General features: G+C 40.6%; 1 protein-coding gene across 1 annotated transcript; it reads left to right on the plus strand.

Moving 5' to 3' along the window:
- Positions 1 to 10,638: 10,638 nt before the first annotated feature.
- Positions 10,639 to 16,444, plus strand: LOC131239098 (pentatricopeptide repeat-containing protein DOT4, chloroplastic-like). Its single transcript, XM_058236654.1, has 4 exons — positions 10,639 to 11,043; positions 14,378 to 14,564; positions 14,640 to 14,711; positions 15,207 to 16,444. The coding sequence occupies exons 1-4, from the start codon at positions 10,639 to 10,641 to the stop codon at positions 16,442 to 16,444; spliced, it is 1,902 nt and encodes a 633-aa protein (XP_058092637.1).
- Positions 16,445 to 19,799: the final 3,355 nt, after the last annotated feature.

Genomic DNA, 19,799 nt, shown 5'->3' on the forward strand with positions numbered 1-19,799 from the left:
GTTTTTTAACCGTTCATTAGATGTTAAACATTTGGATGCCTCAAATCATTCTATTGATGTGATTTTATTATATGTAGCCAATAATTGAATTATTTTAAAATATCGTCAGCATACCATGTGTCCAATAAATTAGTAGCCTAGAGACACATTTGTTATATGTAGGGTTCTCTTATCCTTAAATGTGCATACAAGTTGAAGGCTCTTAAATAATAAGAGAAAAATGAAAATAAGATGGATGAGGACATTAAAGAAAGGTTTAATGACATATGGTTTAATTGAAGTTATGGCTCTCAATGAGGTGTAATGGCATAAAAGGATTTATGTAGCCCACCACAATTAGCTGAGATAAAGCTATAATGATGACCACAGTGACGATTAGTTGGGTCTTTGAATGTTAACCTATGGAATGTGTATTAAACCTAATAAACAGTCAATATCAATCAGTTGAGATCGGTTTAAGTCAACATGCAATGATGGCGTGGGCATTGACGTCATCAAAGTGTAAATGGGGAGGTAGCAATGTTGACAATGGTGATGATGCCACTAATGCTAGTGTAGACTGGGTTTCAACACTGGCACAAGCAATGCGATCGAGCTGGGTGTTGGGCAACAGGATATCATTAAGAGAGAGAGAGAGAGAGAGAGAGAGAGAGATTCCATGAAAAGATTTAGGAGCTCTGGACTAAGGGCTCTGATATCATGATAATTAATAAATGAATATAGAAAAATTAAATTTGAATTTTCTTTATATTTCATTGAGTAGGATGCTCTGGATATATATAAGAGCACTAAGCTCAATTGGAAAGATGACAATCAATCATGCTTAATTAAATCGAAGCAAAAAAGAAAAAAATACAATAGAAATCAAATCTTTCTTAATAGTATAAGAGTACCCGAAGCATTTCTCTTTAATTAATTGATAATACAGAAAGGATGTGTAATTAAAAAGATATGGGTACCAAGAGATATTACTTTATTATAATAAGGTAAGTTGTATCATGTGGTTGTATTCATCATTGCAATTTGAACATGGGTTTGCTTGCTAATGAAGGGGCAGCAGCTGTTTTCGATTCTCATCAAGTAATTGCCGACTGTCAATCATTCACCTGTTTGCGGCACATATGCCGTTCATCAGGTAAGCGTACTTGACCATGCACCGCTGAGGCTGACTAATCGCACATGATAATTGACATTTGCAACTTGTTCGATCCAATGGTCTGGATCACTTAATCATGGCCTCACCTATACAAACCGCAGATCTAAGTACCTTATACAAGGATCCGACGATTCTTCCTATTTTATCGGTACATAGACTTCAAAGATTGGAGGATTTGTATACAATCCTCGACTCCAAGGCTTTGTAAACTAGATTTTGGCGAGGAGTTATAAGATGCTCTGAGTGCGCATGACCCTTGACACGCGGGCACTAAAAAATTATACACATGACATACATTAACTCAAGTTAAACCGACTAAATTGTGAAATCCAATGTACCTAAGTGAGAGGTCTAAGATGAGATTGTGGACTCTTGTTTGTGGAAATAGAACTATTGGATATTTTAATTTTCTGACCGTCCAATAACTGTCCACCAATCCTATGATATGGTAATCAACTAAGTATAACTCTTGGTTCTTGATACTGGGCACAAAATTTTAATTATTAATTTGACTTCCTTATTTTCCAAGTATGCAATTGTTAAGTAATTTATAAGTGCACGTGTATAATCTATCAAAGTCTGACAGAGTATCAAAATTTTTTTTTTTTTAAAATTATTATTTTCTTTCACCATGGTTGCTTAGATATACCTGTGCCGGGCCGTGTGGGACTTACAGAGATGTCCGTGATCAATCCACTCCGTCCATCTGTTTTGAAAGACGACAATATGACTGGATTTTAAAAATTAGTCATATCCAAAACTCAGGTGAGCCACACCACGAAAGCTTGATGTTTATATACCATCCAAACCGTTCATAATATGATTATCACTAAGATAAACTGTAAGAAAAAATACCATCCTGATACAAAACTTCTGTCACCTCAAGGTGTTCAATCCCCACTGTTTCATGTGGCATGGCCCACATCAGTTGTGGATCTGCCTGATTTTTAGAATCCTACCCTATTGTGGTTTTTAAGAACAGATAGATAGGGTGGATTTGTAAGGACATTTCTGTGGGCTCCACGCAGCCTGGGGCACAGGAATATCTCCCCGGTGGCAGGCAATCCGCATCCAAGTGATGCCCATGGTTCACTAACCGCAGGATTTCATCCTACCGTTGATTGACCAATGACCATGTCCCAAATATCACAAACAGGAAGATTCTGACCATCACGCTTGTTCCACGGAGGATCTTGTAGGGACAAAATCTATCAGCGCCGGTTTGGCCTAGCGGATTGGAAGGGATTGGATGGTATTAGAATGGATTAGAAGTTAAATCCCAGGATTGGCCGGGCGTGCCAAAGAGACTGGGTAATCTGATCCCAATTCCATGGATCTCAAGACGATTCACTGACAACATCATCATTACCTTTAAATCCATTCCAATTCACCCTATTCTGTTCAAATTTTCCTGGGACGAGTTTGGCCCGAGGTATTGGAAGGGATGGGTAGGTTAAATCCTGAGATTGGCCAGGCGTGTCAAACAGACCTGATATAGGGATACAGCAATTCCATGGATCTTAAGACAATCCACTGATAACACCATCATTAACTAGAAATCTATGCCATCCACCCTAATACCATTCAATCCCTTCCAATCCACTCGGCCAAACGGGCCCTCAATGGCGTGGCCCATCAGAAGAATGGTGGGCCCCACTTGTCAGAACTCAAAACAAGAGTAGCTGTGCAAATAATGTGGCCAGGAAACATATAACCATGACACATTAATTAAGCCACTTTTACCGTTAACGGTCCAACGCCAGACGCGGGAAGTGAGCGTGACATGTCATCCACGCCACTGGACCAAGCAAGATTAATCGCGCAATTGCATAATAGTTGATACTCAGGCATCAAAAGGCTGTATACGTGGCATACATGCAACACAATCCAAACCGTCCAAACTGTGAAATTCAATTCAGATGGATTATAAATAGAAAGGTCCACTTCATGTAATAGATGGTTGAAATGAGAATTATCCAACGGACTGAATTCGTCAAACAAATATCCACAAATCAGAAGTTAGGATTACTAAGCCAATATGATTTTGGCATTGTGGTCTATCCAAACTATGCCCTAGAATTCGAAATGGTTAATTTGAGCTAATATATGCCACGTTTACAATTCATTGGTAACAGCGTATTAACTATCCTACTCTGCCAGAGTATCAAATAAACTACCTTACGTGATTGAGCCGGGTCTTTACAAGCACACTTGACAGGCCGCCCAGTTGTCTCTGTGCTAACTCAACCACATCCGTATATTTCAAAGCTCAATGAAACCCTACCTCCAGATGAGCTTTCTCAAGCGATAAGCACGGAGGCACCACATGTGCCAATTCCACACATGCATCCAGAATCCTGGACGTTCATAAAGTGGGCCCCACGATGCCTTCCGTCATACCCTAAAATTGGGCTTGCTATAAAGCATGTTGGAGCTGAATTTTGGACATTTTATATATCATCTTTCTAAAGGTCCGTTTCTTCGTTACATGTGTGGCCCACTGAATAAATTGATTGAGACAGGCTCTTGCAATACAAACAATCACCATTGCTACCATGCGATGAACGTTCCAGATCCAAACGTACAAGTTGACACGTGTTGCGCGTTTGTGATTAGCCCTTCAGGTGGGGCATCTAATATTTTGATTTCCAGTTGCTTGCACCGGAAATCAGTTAATAACTGAAGTTGAAATAAACTAAGGAAATGATATATAGACCCTTTGTTTTTAGTGTTCACTCCTATTTTTCTGGTTCTGGTAGTGGATTAGTACTGATATGGGGCATGGTAATACAAATATCGGAAAAAAGGGTTCTCTGTAGAAATGATAGGTGGTTTCAATATTGACCCTCCATGTATAATATCGCGGACAGAAAGTGGCATGGTAGAATACATCCCTACCTATTAAAAAAATAGATACTTCGGGAATGCAGCCGTTCGATAGGGGTTTTTTCAAACAATCCAAACCGTTTATATGATGGGCCGAATATTTAAAAAAATGTCAGATTGAGTAGTTCAAACCTCTGATTATTGAAGTTTATTTCCACCGTCTATAATAAAAGGAAAGGTGTCAGTTGATCAAAATGTTATTACCTATCTAAGTTTTTGGATTTTCAGGATATCCTTAATCCATGGTGAGGCCCATGATATAAACCGTTTGGATGATTGAAAGATTAGCTGAATCCAAAGATTAAATCCACAGCGTGTTTGCATAGCGGTAAGTCGACATGTATTCTAGCAAGCCTCTCTGGACCACAACGGGAGCGGATTAGGTGTTACCCGAGTAACAGGGTAGTGCGTGTTTCCTGACCGTGGGTCCACATAATGTATTTGTTGTATATCCACGCCGTCCATCAGTTTTTACAGATTATTTCAGCGCATACTACCAAAAACGAAGCAGATCAAAATCTAAAGTGGATCACGCCACTGGAAAAAGTGATCACCGAAAACCCAATAATAAAACTTCCTAGAGCCCACCGTAATGTTTATTTGCCATCCAACCTGTTGATAATATCACATAGATATTCATGAAGGGGAAAAAAAAAAAATCAGCTCGATCCAAATTTTTTTTTAATGGTCAGTGGCCACTGTTTTCTGTGGTGAGATCCACCTAAGGGATGGAATCGCTTCATATTCAGGTTTATGCTCTTGTGTAATCTGAAAAAAATGATGGACGGTTTGGATATACAAAAATTACATTATGGTGGGCCCCACGTCCAGGGAAACACTCACTAAGGTGTTACCGGCGTAACACTTCATCCGCTCCCGACCACAACAGCCATTTGTAGCTGCAATCAAGGGGCCACTCGCTCGGACATCTTCAGTCAATCATTTTCACGTGGGACCCACGTCTTATGCCGATGGTAACACAATGATTGTACACTTGTCGGTTTCTCCGTCCTTTCTTTCCTTCTTTGATGAGTCGATAAGAAAAGAGTCGGATCGCGTGCATAGCACCCAGCGGGGCAGTGCCGACGTCGGTATTAATGCTGCTGGAAAAGCTCCGTGGCCCCACCATGATGCATGTGTTTTATCCACGCCGACCACCCATTTTTACAGATCATTTTAGGGCCCACAGGTCTGGAAAATGGATGGACGGCGTAGATAAAACACAGATATCATGGTGGGCCCCACAGCTTTTCAATGAGCTGAGGGCGTTCAATCACCATTGTTTCCCTTGGTGTGGTCCACCACAGCTTTTCAATGAGCTGAGGGCGTTCAATCACCATTGTTTCCCTTGGTGTGGTCCACCTGAGATTTGGATCTGCCTCATGTTTTTGATCTTACCTTAAATGAGCTGGAAAAATGGATAGAAGTTGTGGTCCGTGTGGATAAACCACATACATCATGGTGGAGCAGACAGATATTTTCCAACGGCACATAGTACCGCGGCCTCGGTGCTGTGTTCTAAACTACGCAATCTGAGTCCGGATAAGAGGTCCCTTTCGTAATCCGCGGGCTACTGAGTGAGATCATAGTCCCTAGTTGGGCCATGGGTATGGATGAAGGGAACCGTTGAAGAAGTGGGTCCCAGAATTACTAATCATACATATCAGGACAATTATCCTCGCGCCTAAAGTTTGTAAAATCAGGGCCGATAACTCATTTATGCGGACCGTTGATCTGATGGATCCCAGCATGGACAGGAGATCCCAAAACATCTCCTACATTGGAGGACCGTGGGCATCTCAAATGTCTGACATTTTTCCTCCCATGAATATGGACCCTTCCCGTATTCTCTGCTTAATCGTGTTTTTCGCAACGGTCAGGATATTTGCATCCCGGATATTTGGGGAGGGAGGACGTGATAAGGTCGAGCACCATCTTCCTCGGGTGATAAACGCTTTGAATTTATAAGGCTTTTTTTAAATCCACAAGCATTTCCTCCTGTCCCAAAATAAATAAGATAATTTCTAATAATTTTATTGATTGAGTTCTCATTAAAAAAAGAGAGTTTAAATGCCTAAAAATAATCATAAAATTTAATAAAAAGAATTCTAATCAAATAAGAAAATAAATTCTGAAAAATATGCAATTTTCATAATTTGTTGACCCGTTGAAATGGCTTTAAAATGTCCAGAGATTAAAATTGAAAATTCTGTGAATTCCAACCTGTCAACACGATCTATTGACATATTGAATAGTATTTCGACATATCAATAGGTTTGTTTACCTGTCTAAACTAGGAGAAATCAGTTAGCACGCAATTTGAAATTTCTAGCTAATTTTTGACCTGTCGATTAGATTTATCGACTGATCGAACTATGTTAAATTTTTGTCGATTTCTCATTAGGCTTCTTTCCGTCCATGCGATCGAATGTGCTTTATCCATGTCCTACATCAGACTTGATACTTGAAAAAAAAATCTTATCACCAAGTTTGATTTACGATATGTGTTCGACTTCTTCGAGTTTTTCAACAGACTGATTTACAATACTTATATTGGTCTGCTATATTGAAAGTCCTTGAGATCTCAACGCCCTCTGAAATATTAAGAACAAAGGCCTGATCATCGATTTTTTCATGAATCAAAACAAGACCTAACTTCTTACTCATCAATTTACTATATGCCATAGTCGGAGACTTTTCCTTGCGCAAGTGAACTAACATATTATCATCAACTTCAAACATCTTTTGACACCAATGTTTGTTAGCCTCTTCCTTGTACTGATCCTATGCTGGCACCTTTATGGATTAGTTCCTTCACTTGTAACTACAAGATCTCGCATTCTTTTTAATAATGAGTGTAATTAGTTAGACTTGCTCCTGAGATAAGATCAATGTAGTTTCATAGATCTCGTATAAGAGCCAATTCCTTAGTAAGTTCATCGAGCACTATATGCTTTGAACTCGTGCAATACTAATTTCAAATTCCCTGGGATATTCACGGGCTTCACATCCTTTTCTCTTTTATCCAATGCATTTACATCTCTTATTTTTGCATATTGTTTGACGAAATCTTATTCAATCGTGAGAGACTGTCCCTCCACTTTAGAAGTCTTAGGTTGGTTCTCCGTTCCCATAAGAATGAGGATAATCTTTCTATTGCCTTTAATAAATATAAATTTGTTATCACGGCCTATATGCGTAGCATCAATATTATATTATCATGGTCAACCAAGTAATATGTGATAAGCTTCTATATTGACCATATTGCACATTACTTCGTCTTTATAATATTTACCAATGGAAAATGATATACGACATCATATGATTATATTTGTTTTATTAATTTCCTTGATCCATCCAATCACGTGCGAAGATATATAGATGCTGTTCTGTTTCCAGTGGTAGCTTTTCCACCATTGTTTTTTATACGAGATTCTTTCTGCTCCTGACATCGATGATCATATTATAGACTTTTTGGTTTACAATAACTTCATTCGAAAGATCTTTTATAGCTGTAAATATATCTTTACCTTTGACATATACAATGGCTTCCTCATGATCAAAGTGATGGTCTGCGATTCACCATTATTGGGTGGTGGTCTGCGATTTATTATTAGTGTTGCACCACGAACATGATGACTATAAGCTCCAACGTCGATCTCATATTGCATATTATTACGAACATAGATTTGTCATACGACTTTCATCAAATGGTTGATTGTTGCCTGCAGTCCTTGCATGACTTGCCAATTCTTTCGCTACACCACTTCGAAAGCCGCTGCTGTTAAAGAAATTTCCTATAATACTATCTATGGGAATGCTACTTAACCCATTGTTAGAAGCTATAGATCTGAGGAGAAAACCTCGCTTTAATACCAAACTAATGTAGGTGAAGGCGTGATGAGGTCAAGTACCATCTTCCTCGAGTGATACACACCTTGAATCCACAAGGCTCTCTTGAATCTACAAGAAATTTCTTGAACTTACGAGAGAAACGAATTCTAAAAAACATGTAAATTTTTAAGGTATATTGACAAAGTGGTTCAAAAACGTCCAAAGACTAAAACTGAAAATTCCGTGAATTTCGACTTATCAACTCAATCTGTCGACATGTTGCAAGGTATTTCAACTTGTCGATAGATTTTTCGACTTGTCTAAACCGACAGAAATCAACCAACAAGCAATCCAAAATTTTCGGTGGAATTTTGACCTATTTACTAGTTGAACTATTCTGGATTTTATCGATTTCTCCTTGAGCTTCTTTGGGCCCGTGTATGTTAAGAATGTGCTTGATTCACATATTATAATAGTTAACCTGCTATAAATATAGGGCCACCACATCAACATTCAGAGTCACCGGATAAATGGGCTCCACTCGTAGAAACTCAAGCTTGGAAGGCGATGCATTGGGATTGCATAGCGGAGCACACATGGGCTACTAGAAAAGGTCTGTAGGCTGCACCATATGTGTGTTTTATCCATGCTGTCTATCTTTTCTGAGATTATTTTTGAGCAAGGAAAAAGAAAAAATAGGCAGAATCCAAATATCAGGTGAACCACATGACAGCAATCAATAGTGATTGAGTACTCTCTATTAAACACTTCCCATGGCCCACTGTAATGTTTATTTGCCATCTAACCTGTTGATTAGATCATACAGACCTGAATGAAAGGAAAACACATATATCACCTTGATCCAAAACTTTTATAGCTCATAAGAAGTTTTTAACGGTAAGCATTCAATCACCACATAGTGTGGTCCATCTGAGATTTGGGTCTGCCTCATTTTTTAGCTCATGCCCTAAAATGAGTGGGCAAAATAGATGCACGGTGTAGATACAAAACACATACAACATGGTGGGCCAAACGGAACTTTCCAGTAGCACACAGTACGGATCTGGTGCTGTGTGCTTTATTCCGCAATCCGAATCCATCCACACATCAAGGGCCCACATCTACACCGTCCATAATGTGCAGCTAAAAATTACAAATGCACCCCCCCAAAGAACACGTGGGTCACTCCACAGGGAACTCTTGGGGTGGGATGCCCACCATTGAAAACTTTCAAAATTGCGTGTGGGGCTACTATGTTATTATATTCCATCCAATCCATTCATAATATTCTCCCAACGAGGATAAATAGACGCCCCAAAAATTAGGCTATATATATATATATATATATATATATATAGAATACTAGACCCGTTCATCACCATGTTGTCTGTCGGGGTGACTGCTATGAAAACAAAATAGCAAATACTATCTTATTGTTATCGTTTTTTAAAACCATGGGAAAGAGCCTAAAAGAAATAATCCAATCAGCTTAACGACGACTCTCACAAAATCTTGGCCAAGATCCTAACTTCAAGATTCATAACAGGTTTTAGACATGACTTTGCATGGTGTGGCCCACCTAAGATTTGGATCGGCCTGATTTTTAGGCTCGGAGTAGAAAACGAGGGGTTTCACATGATGGACGGAGTAGATTTCATTCAAACATGATCATAGTGGGACGGTGTATATGAACTGACCCCTAGAATCCACGAGCACTACTTCACTCAATAAAATATTTAATAATGACAGTAGACGTTAATTTGGTAAAAAAAATGACAGGTGTGGGCCCACAGGGGGCACATCACATGGTGCAGAATCACCACCCATTATAGATAAGGGATTGGGAGATCTAAACCCACCAGCACGTTGTGGTGGCACCATGTGCACCTATGCGTGGGGGTTGAGTGGTCAGAACAAGGGCAACACCCTTCCTTATTCAAATCCAATCACTTGCCTTTCTTTGTCTAGTGCGTGCCCCGTGCCGACTCTTCCAACTCCCTGCACCACTTGCATTCTCCGGCTCTCATTCAACCCAATCTGAATAATATCCTGATGTGCCATGTTGGATGAATGTAGGGCCTGCCGTTCAGCGATCCAGTCTGTTGATCTGATGTGGTCCACTATGGATCCTCTGTGCCGTACACGTCTTCCAGAGAGGATGATGTTCACCCTTACATAAGTGGCCTAAAAATGGATGGTTGAGAAGCAACTGGTTTGATGGTTGAAAAATAAGTGTAAATGATTTTGATGGTTAAGATGGGTTTCTCATCCACTACGACCCCATCAGATCAATGGTATGGATTGCCGTACAAAGGGCCCACTTGTACGGGATAAGATGGGACGTGTCAGGACCCTATAATTTATATACTTTTTTCAGTGCAAGTTGCCAAAAGGTATTGCTATCTCACTGCTCTACGTATTTTTTGTTTCCTTGTCGCTGTTTGAGTCACATGCGCACCCGCACCGGCTCTTGCTTACCTGTAAAGCTATTTTAGCCGTAGGAAGTTTCCCCACTGTTCTAAGCGATCTAATCTCAAGTGGGCCCCACTTGTTTGTTTGCCTTTTGAAAGAATTAGGTGCACATGACTATGGTGGGCCGTTGAAGTTATTCTTGTGATGTAGGGTCTTGAAATGCCTACAAATAGCCTTCCAGTATAGAAAGATAGGGTGCAAGTTCAACACCTGCTCTTCCCTTCCTTTCTCTCCGTACCTCTATCAGCTCTTTTGGTAGTTTGGAGTTTGCTTTTCTTTTTTTGCACAGCATGGCTTCTGTGTCATCTGAAGGCTGGGAGTCTGTCGTGGCCCACAATACTCCTGAGATCGATGGTGCTCTTCTCATGGCCTTGCTGGAAGAATCTCAGGCCGAAGAGACCGAGGATGATCGGCTAGGATGCGTGATGCGATCTCTAGAAGCTGAGATTGATGCCAACGTGATCGACGGCAGTGGTACTGGCCCAGTGCAATTGAATTATGATGATTGCATGGATTATGGATTGGACAGTACTGGATTGGAGAACGGTGTGGATTGCTCGATGGCCATGTGTCGCATCGACGACCCGTTTGATTGGGTGGACATGGGCATGGTGTCTGGCCCACACTGTGATGGCATGGACCACTGGTACTTGGACACGTGTACGGATGAAGTTGGAATGGTTGAATTTGGAGATGTAAGAGATTACTCTCCCTTTGATTATGGAGACATCGCTATTGAGCATGAATATAGTCCCTTGTGGCAATAGTCACCACCCCTTCAAGATATACGGTTAAGTTGCTGCCACGTGGTTATACGCATCTTGAGAGATGTACTATTAGCCGTTGTATGTAAGTTACCGTTGCATGTAAGTTGATAGCATATAAATTTTAACTCTAGATCTGTGAAATTCTTATAATTTTTTTTTTTTTTAATTTTCTTTTAAAGGTAAAAAATATCTGACAGACCGTACATTAGAAAAGGCCCACACCATTAAGAATCTTGTGGTCCAGATTTGTTATTGGTGGAATCAGTGAGTCCTCCCTCGGATACCTTAGAACGATACAAAACGCAGAAAAAGGTTCAGATCTTTTGAAGGGTGCCGAGAATAAGAAAAGTCCTTTATAAATGGCGGGGCCCACCTAATGAACGGCCTTGACGTTGCGTGTGTATACATCCATGGAATGGCACCACAAGCTGTGGTGTCCGTACATGATCACATCTCCTAGTACAATCATGAAGGTGGTTGAATCTAATGCTTATGATACAACTAGTTGCTTTGGACACACGTGATCGATCTGGACTGTCCGTTCATTCTGCTGACTTTTGGCAGGCATGAAAGAAGCCCACGAACTAACAATCCTGACCATCTAATTAATAAGAATGGACATCAAAATCAAGCAGCTAAAAAAGTCCAGTCATCAAGATGAACGGCTATAACAAAAATAACTAATATTCCAAGATTGAGGGTGATCTGATTCGGGGGATTTTTGCTCTGTGGCCTACCTATAGCAATATGTAATGAATGGACAATCCGTGTGCCAGGGACTGAACTAATCGCGTCCGTTCAAAGCAACTAGCTGTATGATAAAATTTCATGCCACTAGTCGTATTATACCTTTTTTCACGGGTCAAATTCCACACACCGTGGTTGAATGTGCATGCCGGATCAGATGGGCCTGATGGTGGAGGACTATTCAAAATGTTATATTGGTCAGATTCTCATCTAGGGGTGGCATTGGGCCAGGCTAGTGGCGGGCTCGGATTGGCCCTAACCCTGTCCTAGTCCTATAAGCCATGGTCCTAGCACCATAAGCCCGGGTCTCTAGCCCGGCCTTCGCCCTAACGGGAGCTGAAAAGGCCCTCGCTCTGATCTTAGTCTTCCCCACTGGGCTGGGCCAATCAGGCCTTTTAGGAAAATGGTAAGATGATCAAAGGTTTGAAGTAGTCCAATCTAAAAGTATCCGTATAAATGACTTAAAACATTGAAATATGGCTAATGAGTGTCTTTAAACCACAAACCTATTATGTACAAGAACTTCTCACAGGTGTCTTTAAACCATCCATTATATTTTATTTAATTTGCCCATATGGAGATTGGACTGGGTTGGGCCATTCATCATTAGCCTGAGCCCGACCCAGCCATAATACAAGGGCTAGACTTCAAGCCTGTGCCAGGCCCATGGTGAAGTTTGGGGGCCCATAGGGTCTGTCTGCCCAGCCCATTGCCACCTCTATGGTCCTACCCCATCAACGAGGAGTTATAACTATTCATATCTAGGTACATTTCTACCGTACACGTGGCAATATTTGCATCGATCCTAATCATGATTCTGACTATCAACGGGCCCATAACAAGAAAATCACAGTGAAAGGATAATTGTTACATTCTGATTGTTGGACATCAAAGGGACGGTTAATACAGAAAGAAGTCAATGGTCTGAATTAGAAAGAAGAAGAAGAATGCACTAATAACTACAGTGGGTCCCATGAATTGGACCATTTTGTACTTACGCACTCGCACGTCCTGTTTAAAGTGGCACTGTCCATGGGACGCGACTTTCCTGTACCCCGGGTGACACGGCTCCTTGTGACCGAAAGCTCTGTGGGCCCCACCATGATGTTTCTGTTATATCCACTCCGTCCATCTGTTTCGTCAGCTCCTTTTAGCACATGATCGCAAAGACAATAGAGATCCATTATTCAAGTGGGCTGTATCATAGGAAACAGTGGGGATAGAGACACTAGCATTAAAATCTTCCTCAGGCCGACTGTGATGTTTAGATGCCATCCATCCCGTTCATAAGGTGATTCCCACGTGATGAAGGCTAAACACAAATATAAACCTGATCCAAAACTTCTTTGATCCTAGTAAGGTTTCAATGGTGGGATTTCAGTCCTCACTCATGTGGCCCACTTACTTTTTGGATTTATATTTGGGATCATTTCTTAAAATGAGCTGACGAAAGGATGGATGGAGAGGATATAACAGAAACATGTGGTGGCCCACAGTATAACCCTGTTATGAACCAGTAGCGGTCTCGTGCATTATCAAACTCCCATATTCGTTTTCTTTGGGAAAAAAATATCATTGATCCCCTTCCTACATGGGATGAACATGCATCAGATCCATCAGTCCACTGTCGCATTTGTACTGTGAATTTAAAAAGTAAAAACTGAGATAGTCCAGTACCTAAGTGGCCCACACTACAAGTAATCGTGTAAAATCATGGTTAAACTTCTACCATCACATGGTGCGGCCAGAGTGAGTATTGAAATGTTGTAATTTTCCAAGACCCCTTCATCACTGTGGGGCACATCAAATGAATAAATTGGATGGTGTATATACACCAAGGTAGACCCCACACACGATTTGGATGATTTTAATGGTGGGCATCCCTGTCTCAGCTATTTCAAAATATGGACCCCCACATTTTGAAAAGCAAGGTTTGTATTGTAATAAAAATAATGTAGCGTCTGGTCCTTAACCCTTTTTTCTCTTTCTTTTTTCTTTGTAGGTCAGAAGCCTAACCTTTTGACCAACGGACATGTGTTTTTGAACATGGGCGGCTGAACATTTCATTTTCAACCGTCTATTTGATGTCCACGAATCAACTATTAGAAAATCAGTTTGGCACGGCCATGGGTGTATTACCCATCTAAAGCGGGGCCATGATTTGGACGTTTCAATTGCATGTTTAATAGTATACATTTTATAATTTAGAGTGAATGAATATCACTCTTTAAGCATAGTTTTCCCTCCCAACTCCAACGGTTAAATATTCAAATATCCGTTGCCTCCAAATATTCCACACCTATAAAAGTACTCCAACCTTTTTTGTGATCTCGGTAAATCAATCTGCAATTTCCTCATTCCACAGAAAAATCCTCTCTAATACCCAATTGCGGAGACCTTCTTATACATTCTAATAAATTAATATCCTAATCTCCAAAAAAAAGCCCATATCACCACCATCTCCAGAGGAAACGGTGTTGACTTCTACTTGCAACATCATGCCTTGCTTTTGCAGTATTCTGGTGACTTTAGAGACTTAAATTGTGGTAAGTCGCTTCACTCAGTTTTTATAAAAGATGGGTATGATCGAGATGTTTTTATACAGAACAATGTCCTCCGAATGTATGCGAATTGTGGGGATTTGGTTGGTGCTTGCCTTTTGTTTAACGAAATGTTAGAACCTAATTTGGTTTCTTGGATGAGTATGTTATCATCGTATGTACAACATGGGTATGCCGATCTCAGTGTGCAATTGTTTTCTTTCATGTGTCATACAGGGTTGCGGCCGAATGATTTTGGGTTGTCATCAGCGCTCAAGGCGTACGGAATTAAGGGTGAATTGGTGGCGGGTAAGCTCCTTCATGGGCTTATAATCAAATGCAGTTTCAAATATAATGCGTTTTGTAATAGTTCTGCTCCTGACCTGTATGTTAAGTGCAGTGATATGAATGATCCCTTTAGAATTTTTGAAGAAATTCCATCAAAGTGTGAAGCCTTGTGGAATGCATTGATTGATAGTTGTGTGCGGAACTTGGATTATGATGGTGCCATTGAATTGTTTCATCATATGCCTTTTTTCTGAAATGTTTCCAAGCTGTTTCACATATTCAATTCTTATCAAATTATGTGCCGACATCTGAAATCTCGATATGGGTAGGTTCTTTCACAGTCGGGACATCAAGGCCGTTTAGAAAATGATGGTTTTGTGGGGGCCGCTCTAGTTGATATCTACGCGAAAAGGGGAGCTATGAATGATGCCTACAGAGTGTTTTTAAGCCTAGAAGTGAAAAAAGACGTGGTGTGGAGCATATTACTAGTTAGTTTTCATTAGAGTGGCAATGCAGAAAAGGGTCTGGATTTTTCTATGCAGTTCATTTCGGAAGGTTATAAACTCGACCTGTTTACACTTACGAGCCTATTCAATTCGTGTTCGGATTTAGAGATTCCAGCACTTGGTCTACAAGTACATTGTTGTTTTGTGAAATCTGGATTTGTGCTGGATTCATCTGTGGGAAGTGCTATCATTGAGATGTATGTTACTTTCGGAATGAAAGCTGATGCTTATAAAGGATTCCTCGATGTTGGAGATAAGAATGAAATATGCTTCACTGCCATGATTTCTGGTTTTATTTTAGATTCCAATGTCGTAAAATTATTTTCGAAGATGAGGAAACTAGGATTGATGCCAAAACATTCCACCCTAAACTATGTTCTTGGGGCTTACACTGATCTTGATATGTTGGAAGAAGCCAAAGTCATTCATTCACACATCATGAAAGCCTTCGGGGAATCCGATCTATGCCTAGGAAATTCTCTCATCGAGATGTATGCAAAATGTAAAGGAGTTGATGAAGCTGCTATGGTGTTCAAAGAAATGGATATGCATAATGAGTTTTCATGGACAGCCATAATATCTCGGTACATCGAATCGAAGAGGTACATGGAAGGATTGGAGTTGTTTTGTGATATGCACTCCTCCACGTTGACAAAACCGAGTCAATTTACTACTGTTGCCGTTCTTCAGGCTTGTTCAGGACTAGCAACACTTGATCAAGAAAGACAGACCCATGCCTATGTCATAAAATCAGGATTTCAGTCTAACGCCTTCATTGGAAGTGCGCTGATAGACATGTATGCAAAGTGTAGTAGTGTAAATGATGCTTTCCGAGCATTCTCAAACATGGGCAAACAAGATCTTTTCACATGGAGCAACATGATGGCATCGTATGCACAACATGGGCATGGTGAAGAAGCTCTGAAGCTTCTCTCAGAATTTCAAGATAGGTCATCAATTCTTGTCAATGATTCCATCTTGTCTAGTTGCCTATCAGCTTGCGCTAGCTTGGTAGCATTGGACATGGGCAAACAAATTCATGCCAGAACCATCAAAACTGGATTCGAATCTCATTTACATGTCAGTTGTGGCATCATCGACATGTGTTGTAAATGTGGAAGCATTGAAGACGCACGCAAGTTTTTTTATAAGATCGGGGGACATAATGTGGTGTCCTGGAAACAATGGTTTCCGAATATGCCTATCACGGGCTCAGAAAGGACACTCTTGAGCTGTTCGACAAGATGAAAGAGGCTGGAGTGGAGCTTAATAGCATTGCCTTTGTCACTACAAGAAAAATGGCCTTTACCGGCGGTCAAAACTGCCGGCAAAGGCCCGAAAAACCGCCACAAAATCCATTGCCCGCGGTCAGCTAACAGCCGGTAAATCCTCAGTCGGTAAAGGCTTTGCCGGCGGTCAGGACCTTTACTGACAGTTGTGCTGGCCGCCGCTACATTGTAAAAAGCTACGGATAGAATTCGTAGCTAAACATTCGTTGCACAGTACAACCGTAGCCATTGGTGACGTGCGCTTTAATCTTTTGCTACGGATTAACCGTAGCTTGAAGGTCATGGCCACCGACAATCCGTAGCAATAGAGAAAATTTTTCTTATCAAAAAGTTTTAAAAAAAAAAAAAAAAGAAAAAAAAAAAAAGAAGAAAAGAAAAGGTAACCCACATCCTAGTTTTTTTTTTTTTTTCTATAGATTAATCAAGCAAAACTACTAAATAATTCAAGAACATAGCGATGGAATCCCACTACAAATATGTAAAGAGTTGTATTTTTAGGATTCTCAGCAGATTCCTCACAGAGCTCTTATGAGTACCTGTATATACAAAAAAGGCAATACATGATCATTTAGGCATGAGCCGAAAAATGTCAGAAACCGAGAGCTCTTATGAGATTTGATTCAGCTAGCTTGTTGAGCCTGCCTTCATGCTCAGGGTCCAGTCTCTTTGGATTGCTTTGTTGCTAGTTGTGGGCCTTTGGCCTTGGATTAGTTGTCTTAGGATCCCTGTCTGCTTGCTATTGGTTTTTCTAGTTTTGGAGTTGATTGTACGAGAATCTTGTTTACATTTTCAAAACCTGACTCGCCGAATCAGCTTTCCCCGCTACAACACGCACTGGCCAATGGAAGGGTGAATATGAACTCCATGTGTTTATAGAACAGCCATCCGCTTTTGCGATTCTTGCAACTGACCGTTACCTGGTCCAGCAAATTGCATGTTGAGCCCCCTTCTCATGGTTCCAATGCATCTGCCACCCAAATATGTAAAGCTGTAGGGTAGGCTGAAACTAAGGCTCCATTCGAGATCAGATTCAGACTGATATTACACAGGATCACAAGAATATCGTCTTGAGAACCAGAAGCACCAACATAATGAAGCAGAGGATGACGAGTACTGTCGCACACATTATCATTCCCCCCTTCCTCTGCGTTCTTTCTGCCTGCAAGTCAAGCTTCATATATGAAACTGTATAATAGAGAAGCATATCTCCAACAGTGGCAAACATGCGAAGACATACAGACGCATACAGACATAAGGAAATAGATGCATAATCCATGAGAATTATCATCCTCAAGCTTGAAAGCATGGGACCAACGGAAAACGATAGTAGGCACCCAGCAGCCAATGGAAGATCAAGAAGAGTGGGCTGGTCCAAACACACAGTCCAGATGGTGTGGACCTCCCATGTGTCTGAACCCAACTAGGTGCATGGGAAGGGTTTCCCATCATACATCTATTGCATGTATATATGTGTTGTGCTTGCCGCCAAATTTCACATCTGAACTACTTGGAATAATTAAGATTTGTAACAAATAAGTAAACATTCACATGCATAAGTCCACATTATCACATGTTATGGCAACATTCAGAAAATTAAAAATAAAAAAAAATTAAAAAAAAAAAATCACCAGTTACGGGGTTATACTAATTTAGTGGGAACACTTACATTCCTGGCCACGACATGCAAGCCATTAGTTCATATCCCAAAGAAAGCCACTAATTCTCAGGAAACCAGAGAAACTTCATTCAAAGGATGATGTGTATGGATGGTGCATGTGACTGGATGGATGTGGAGAACGTTCTTTGGAGGAACATCACTAAGCATGGCAAATATAGGGCCTGTATGGGGATAGTTGCCATTTGGAAGGTGAAAGTGTGGAGAGGTGCTCTAATGCATGATTACTATTGACATGAACTCATCATGTATTAGAGATCTTGATCTCTAATACATAATTACTGTTAACAAAAATGGGATGAACTCACCTTTAGGCATCTCCCAAACAAGGTCTTAGCCTTCTTAATAAAACTAGGAGTTAGTAGAATTGGGTCAAATATTTCATCACAGTACTAAATATGAATATCATGTTACAAACGGGATATTACCCATATCCATATCTTGGATTCTTGAGAAGAGAATTGTATCCCCGTTCCCATATTCAAGGCTGTTTCAGTATCCACTTCTAGATATCATACCGTCCACATGACACACGTAGGAGTGTGATGTGATGAGAAACAAGAGCAGAGGAGGCTGTTTTGGGGCAGGAACTAGCAGGGTTCCTGCCGTGTGGAAAAACACGAGAATCCTCTATTGGGTGATCACAGCTTCCACCCTCAGAAAAACAGACCAAAAGTCAAACAAATGTCCATGTGGAGAGCACAGGAGCATACTGCAGGTTTGGTTAGGGCAAGATTTTCTGCTTTTGGACAGGCAATGACGCATGCAGGTGCATGTTGCAATTTTGATGGGCGTAATAGCGCTCTATCTCTGAAGGCAATATGGTACATGCAGTTGCCTTCCCTGGGTTTTGGGGCTGGCAGATGTATCCCATTTCTAGATTGGGGATGCCTCTGCAGATGTGCTAAAACCACTCCCTGGGTACATGCAGTTGCCTTCCCTGGGTTTTGGGGCTAGCAGATGTATTCCATTTCTAGATTGGGAATGCCTCTGCAGATGTGCTAAAACCACTCCCTGGGTACATGCAGTTGCCTTCCCTGGGTTTTGGGGCTAGCAGATGTTGCAATATGCATTAACAAGTTTTTGCAGGACCTCTATAATTAATGAGATTATGATCAGATCTTTGAAATTTCTCAGTATAGCCTCTACTGCAATCTTTAGTTTTCTTTCTCGTAAAATCTTCTTGTTGCTATACCCGAAGTTATAGCTTACCCGATGATTAGTACAGATCTCATACACAAGGGCCTTGAATGCATATACATTTGCATTTGTATCTGCATACAGCTCAACTGGGATCTACTCGTGGCAGACATTGCACAACTGTACTATTATAATGTTCATGTTGGTTTTTACAATGATTTTTTTAGGCCAAGTGTTATAATAGTGATATTTGCATTGGGTAATGTTCGTATCCATTTTGACATAAGATAGAAATTTTCGTATCCATTTTGACATGAGATAGAAACCCTACCAGAAAATTTGTAAGCAGTATCAATCCATTTGATGGGGTAATGTTCCTTTGTGCCAGATTTTAAGTTTCTTGTAATCCTCTTCAATTACAAAACAATCAGCCGGTGGCCAAATATCAAGTTACCAACCAAAATAGTGGAAGCAGAAATGTAGGGAGAGTTGAATGAAT

Source organism: Magnolia sinica, chromosome 3 (assembly GCF_029962835.1).
Source record: "Magnolia sinica isolate HGM2019 chromosome 3, MsV1, whole genome shotgun sequence".
Taxonomy (NCBI): domain Eukaryota; kingdom Viridiplantae; phylum Streptophyta; class Magnoliopsida; order Magnoliales; family Magnoliaceae; genus Magnolia; species Magnolia sinica.

Excerpts from the sequence above, each read along its gene's own strand:
- LOC131239098 (XM_058236654.1), top strand. The coding sequence starts at position 10,639 with ATGGCTTCTGTGTCATCTGAAGGCTGGGAGTCTGTCGTGGCCCACAAT. Across the intron at positions 11,044-14,377 it reads GAATGGTTGAATTTGGAGAT|TATTCTGGTGACTTTAGAGA; the intron begins GTAAGAGATTAC and ends TTGCTTTTGCAG. Across the intron at positions 14,712-15,206 it reads TAAGGGTGAATTGGTGGCGG|AAAAGGGTCTGGATTTTTCT; the intron begins GTAAGCTCCTTC and ends GTGGCAATGCAG.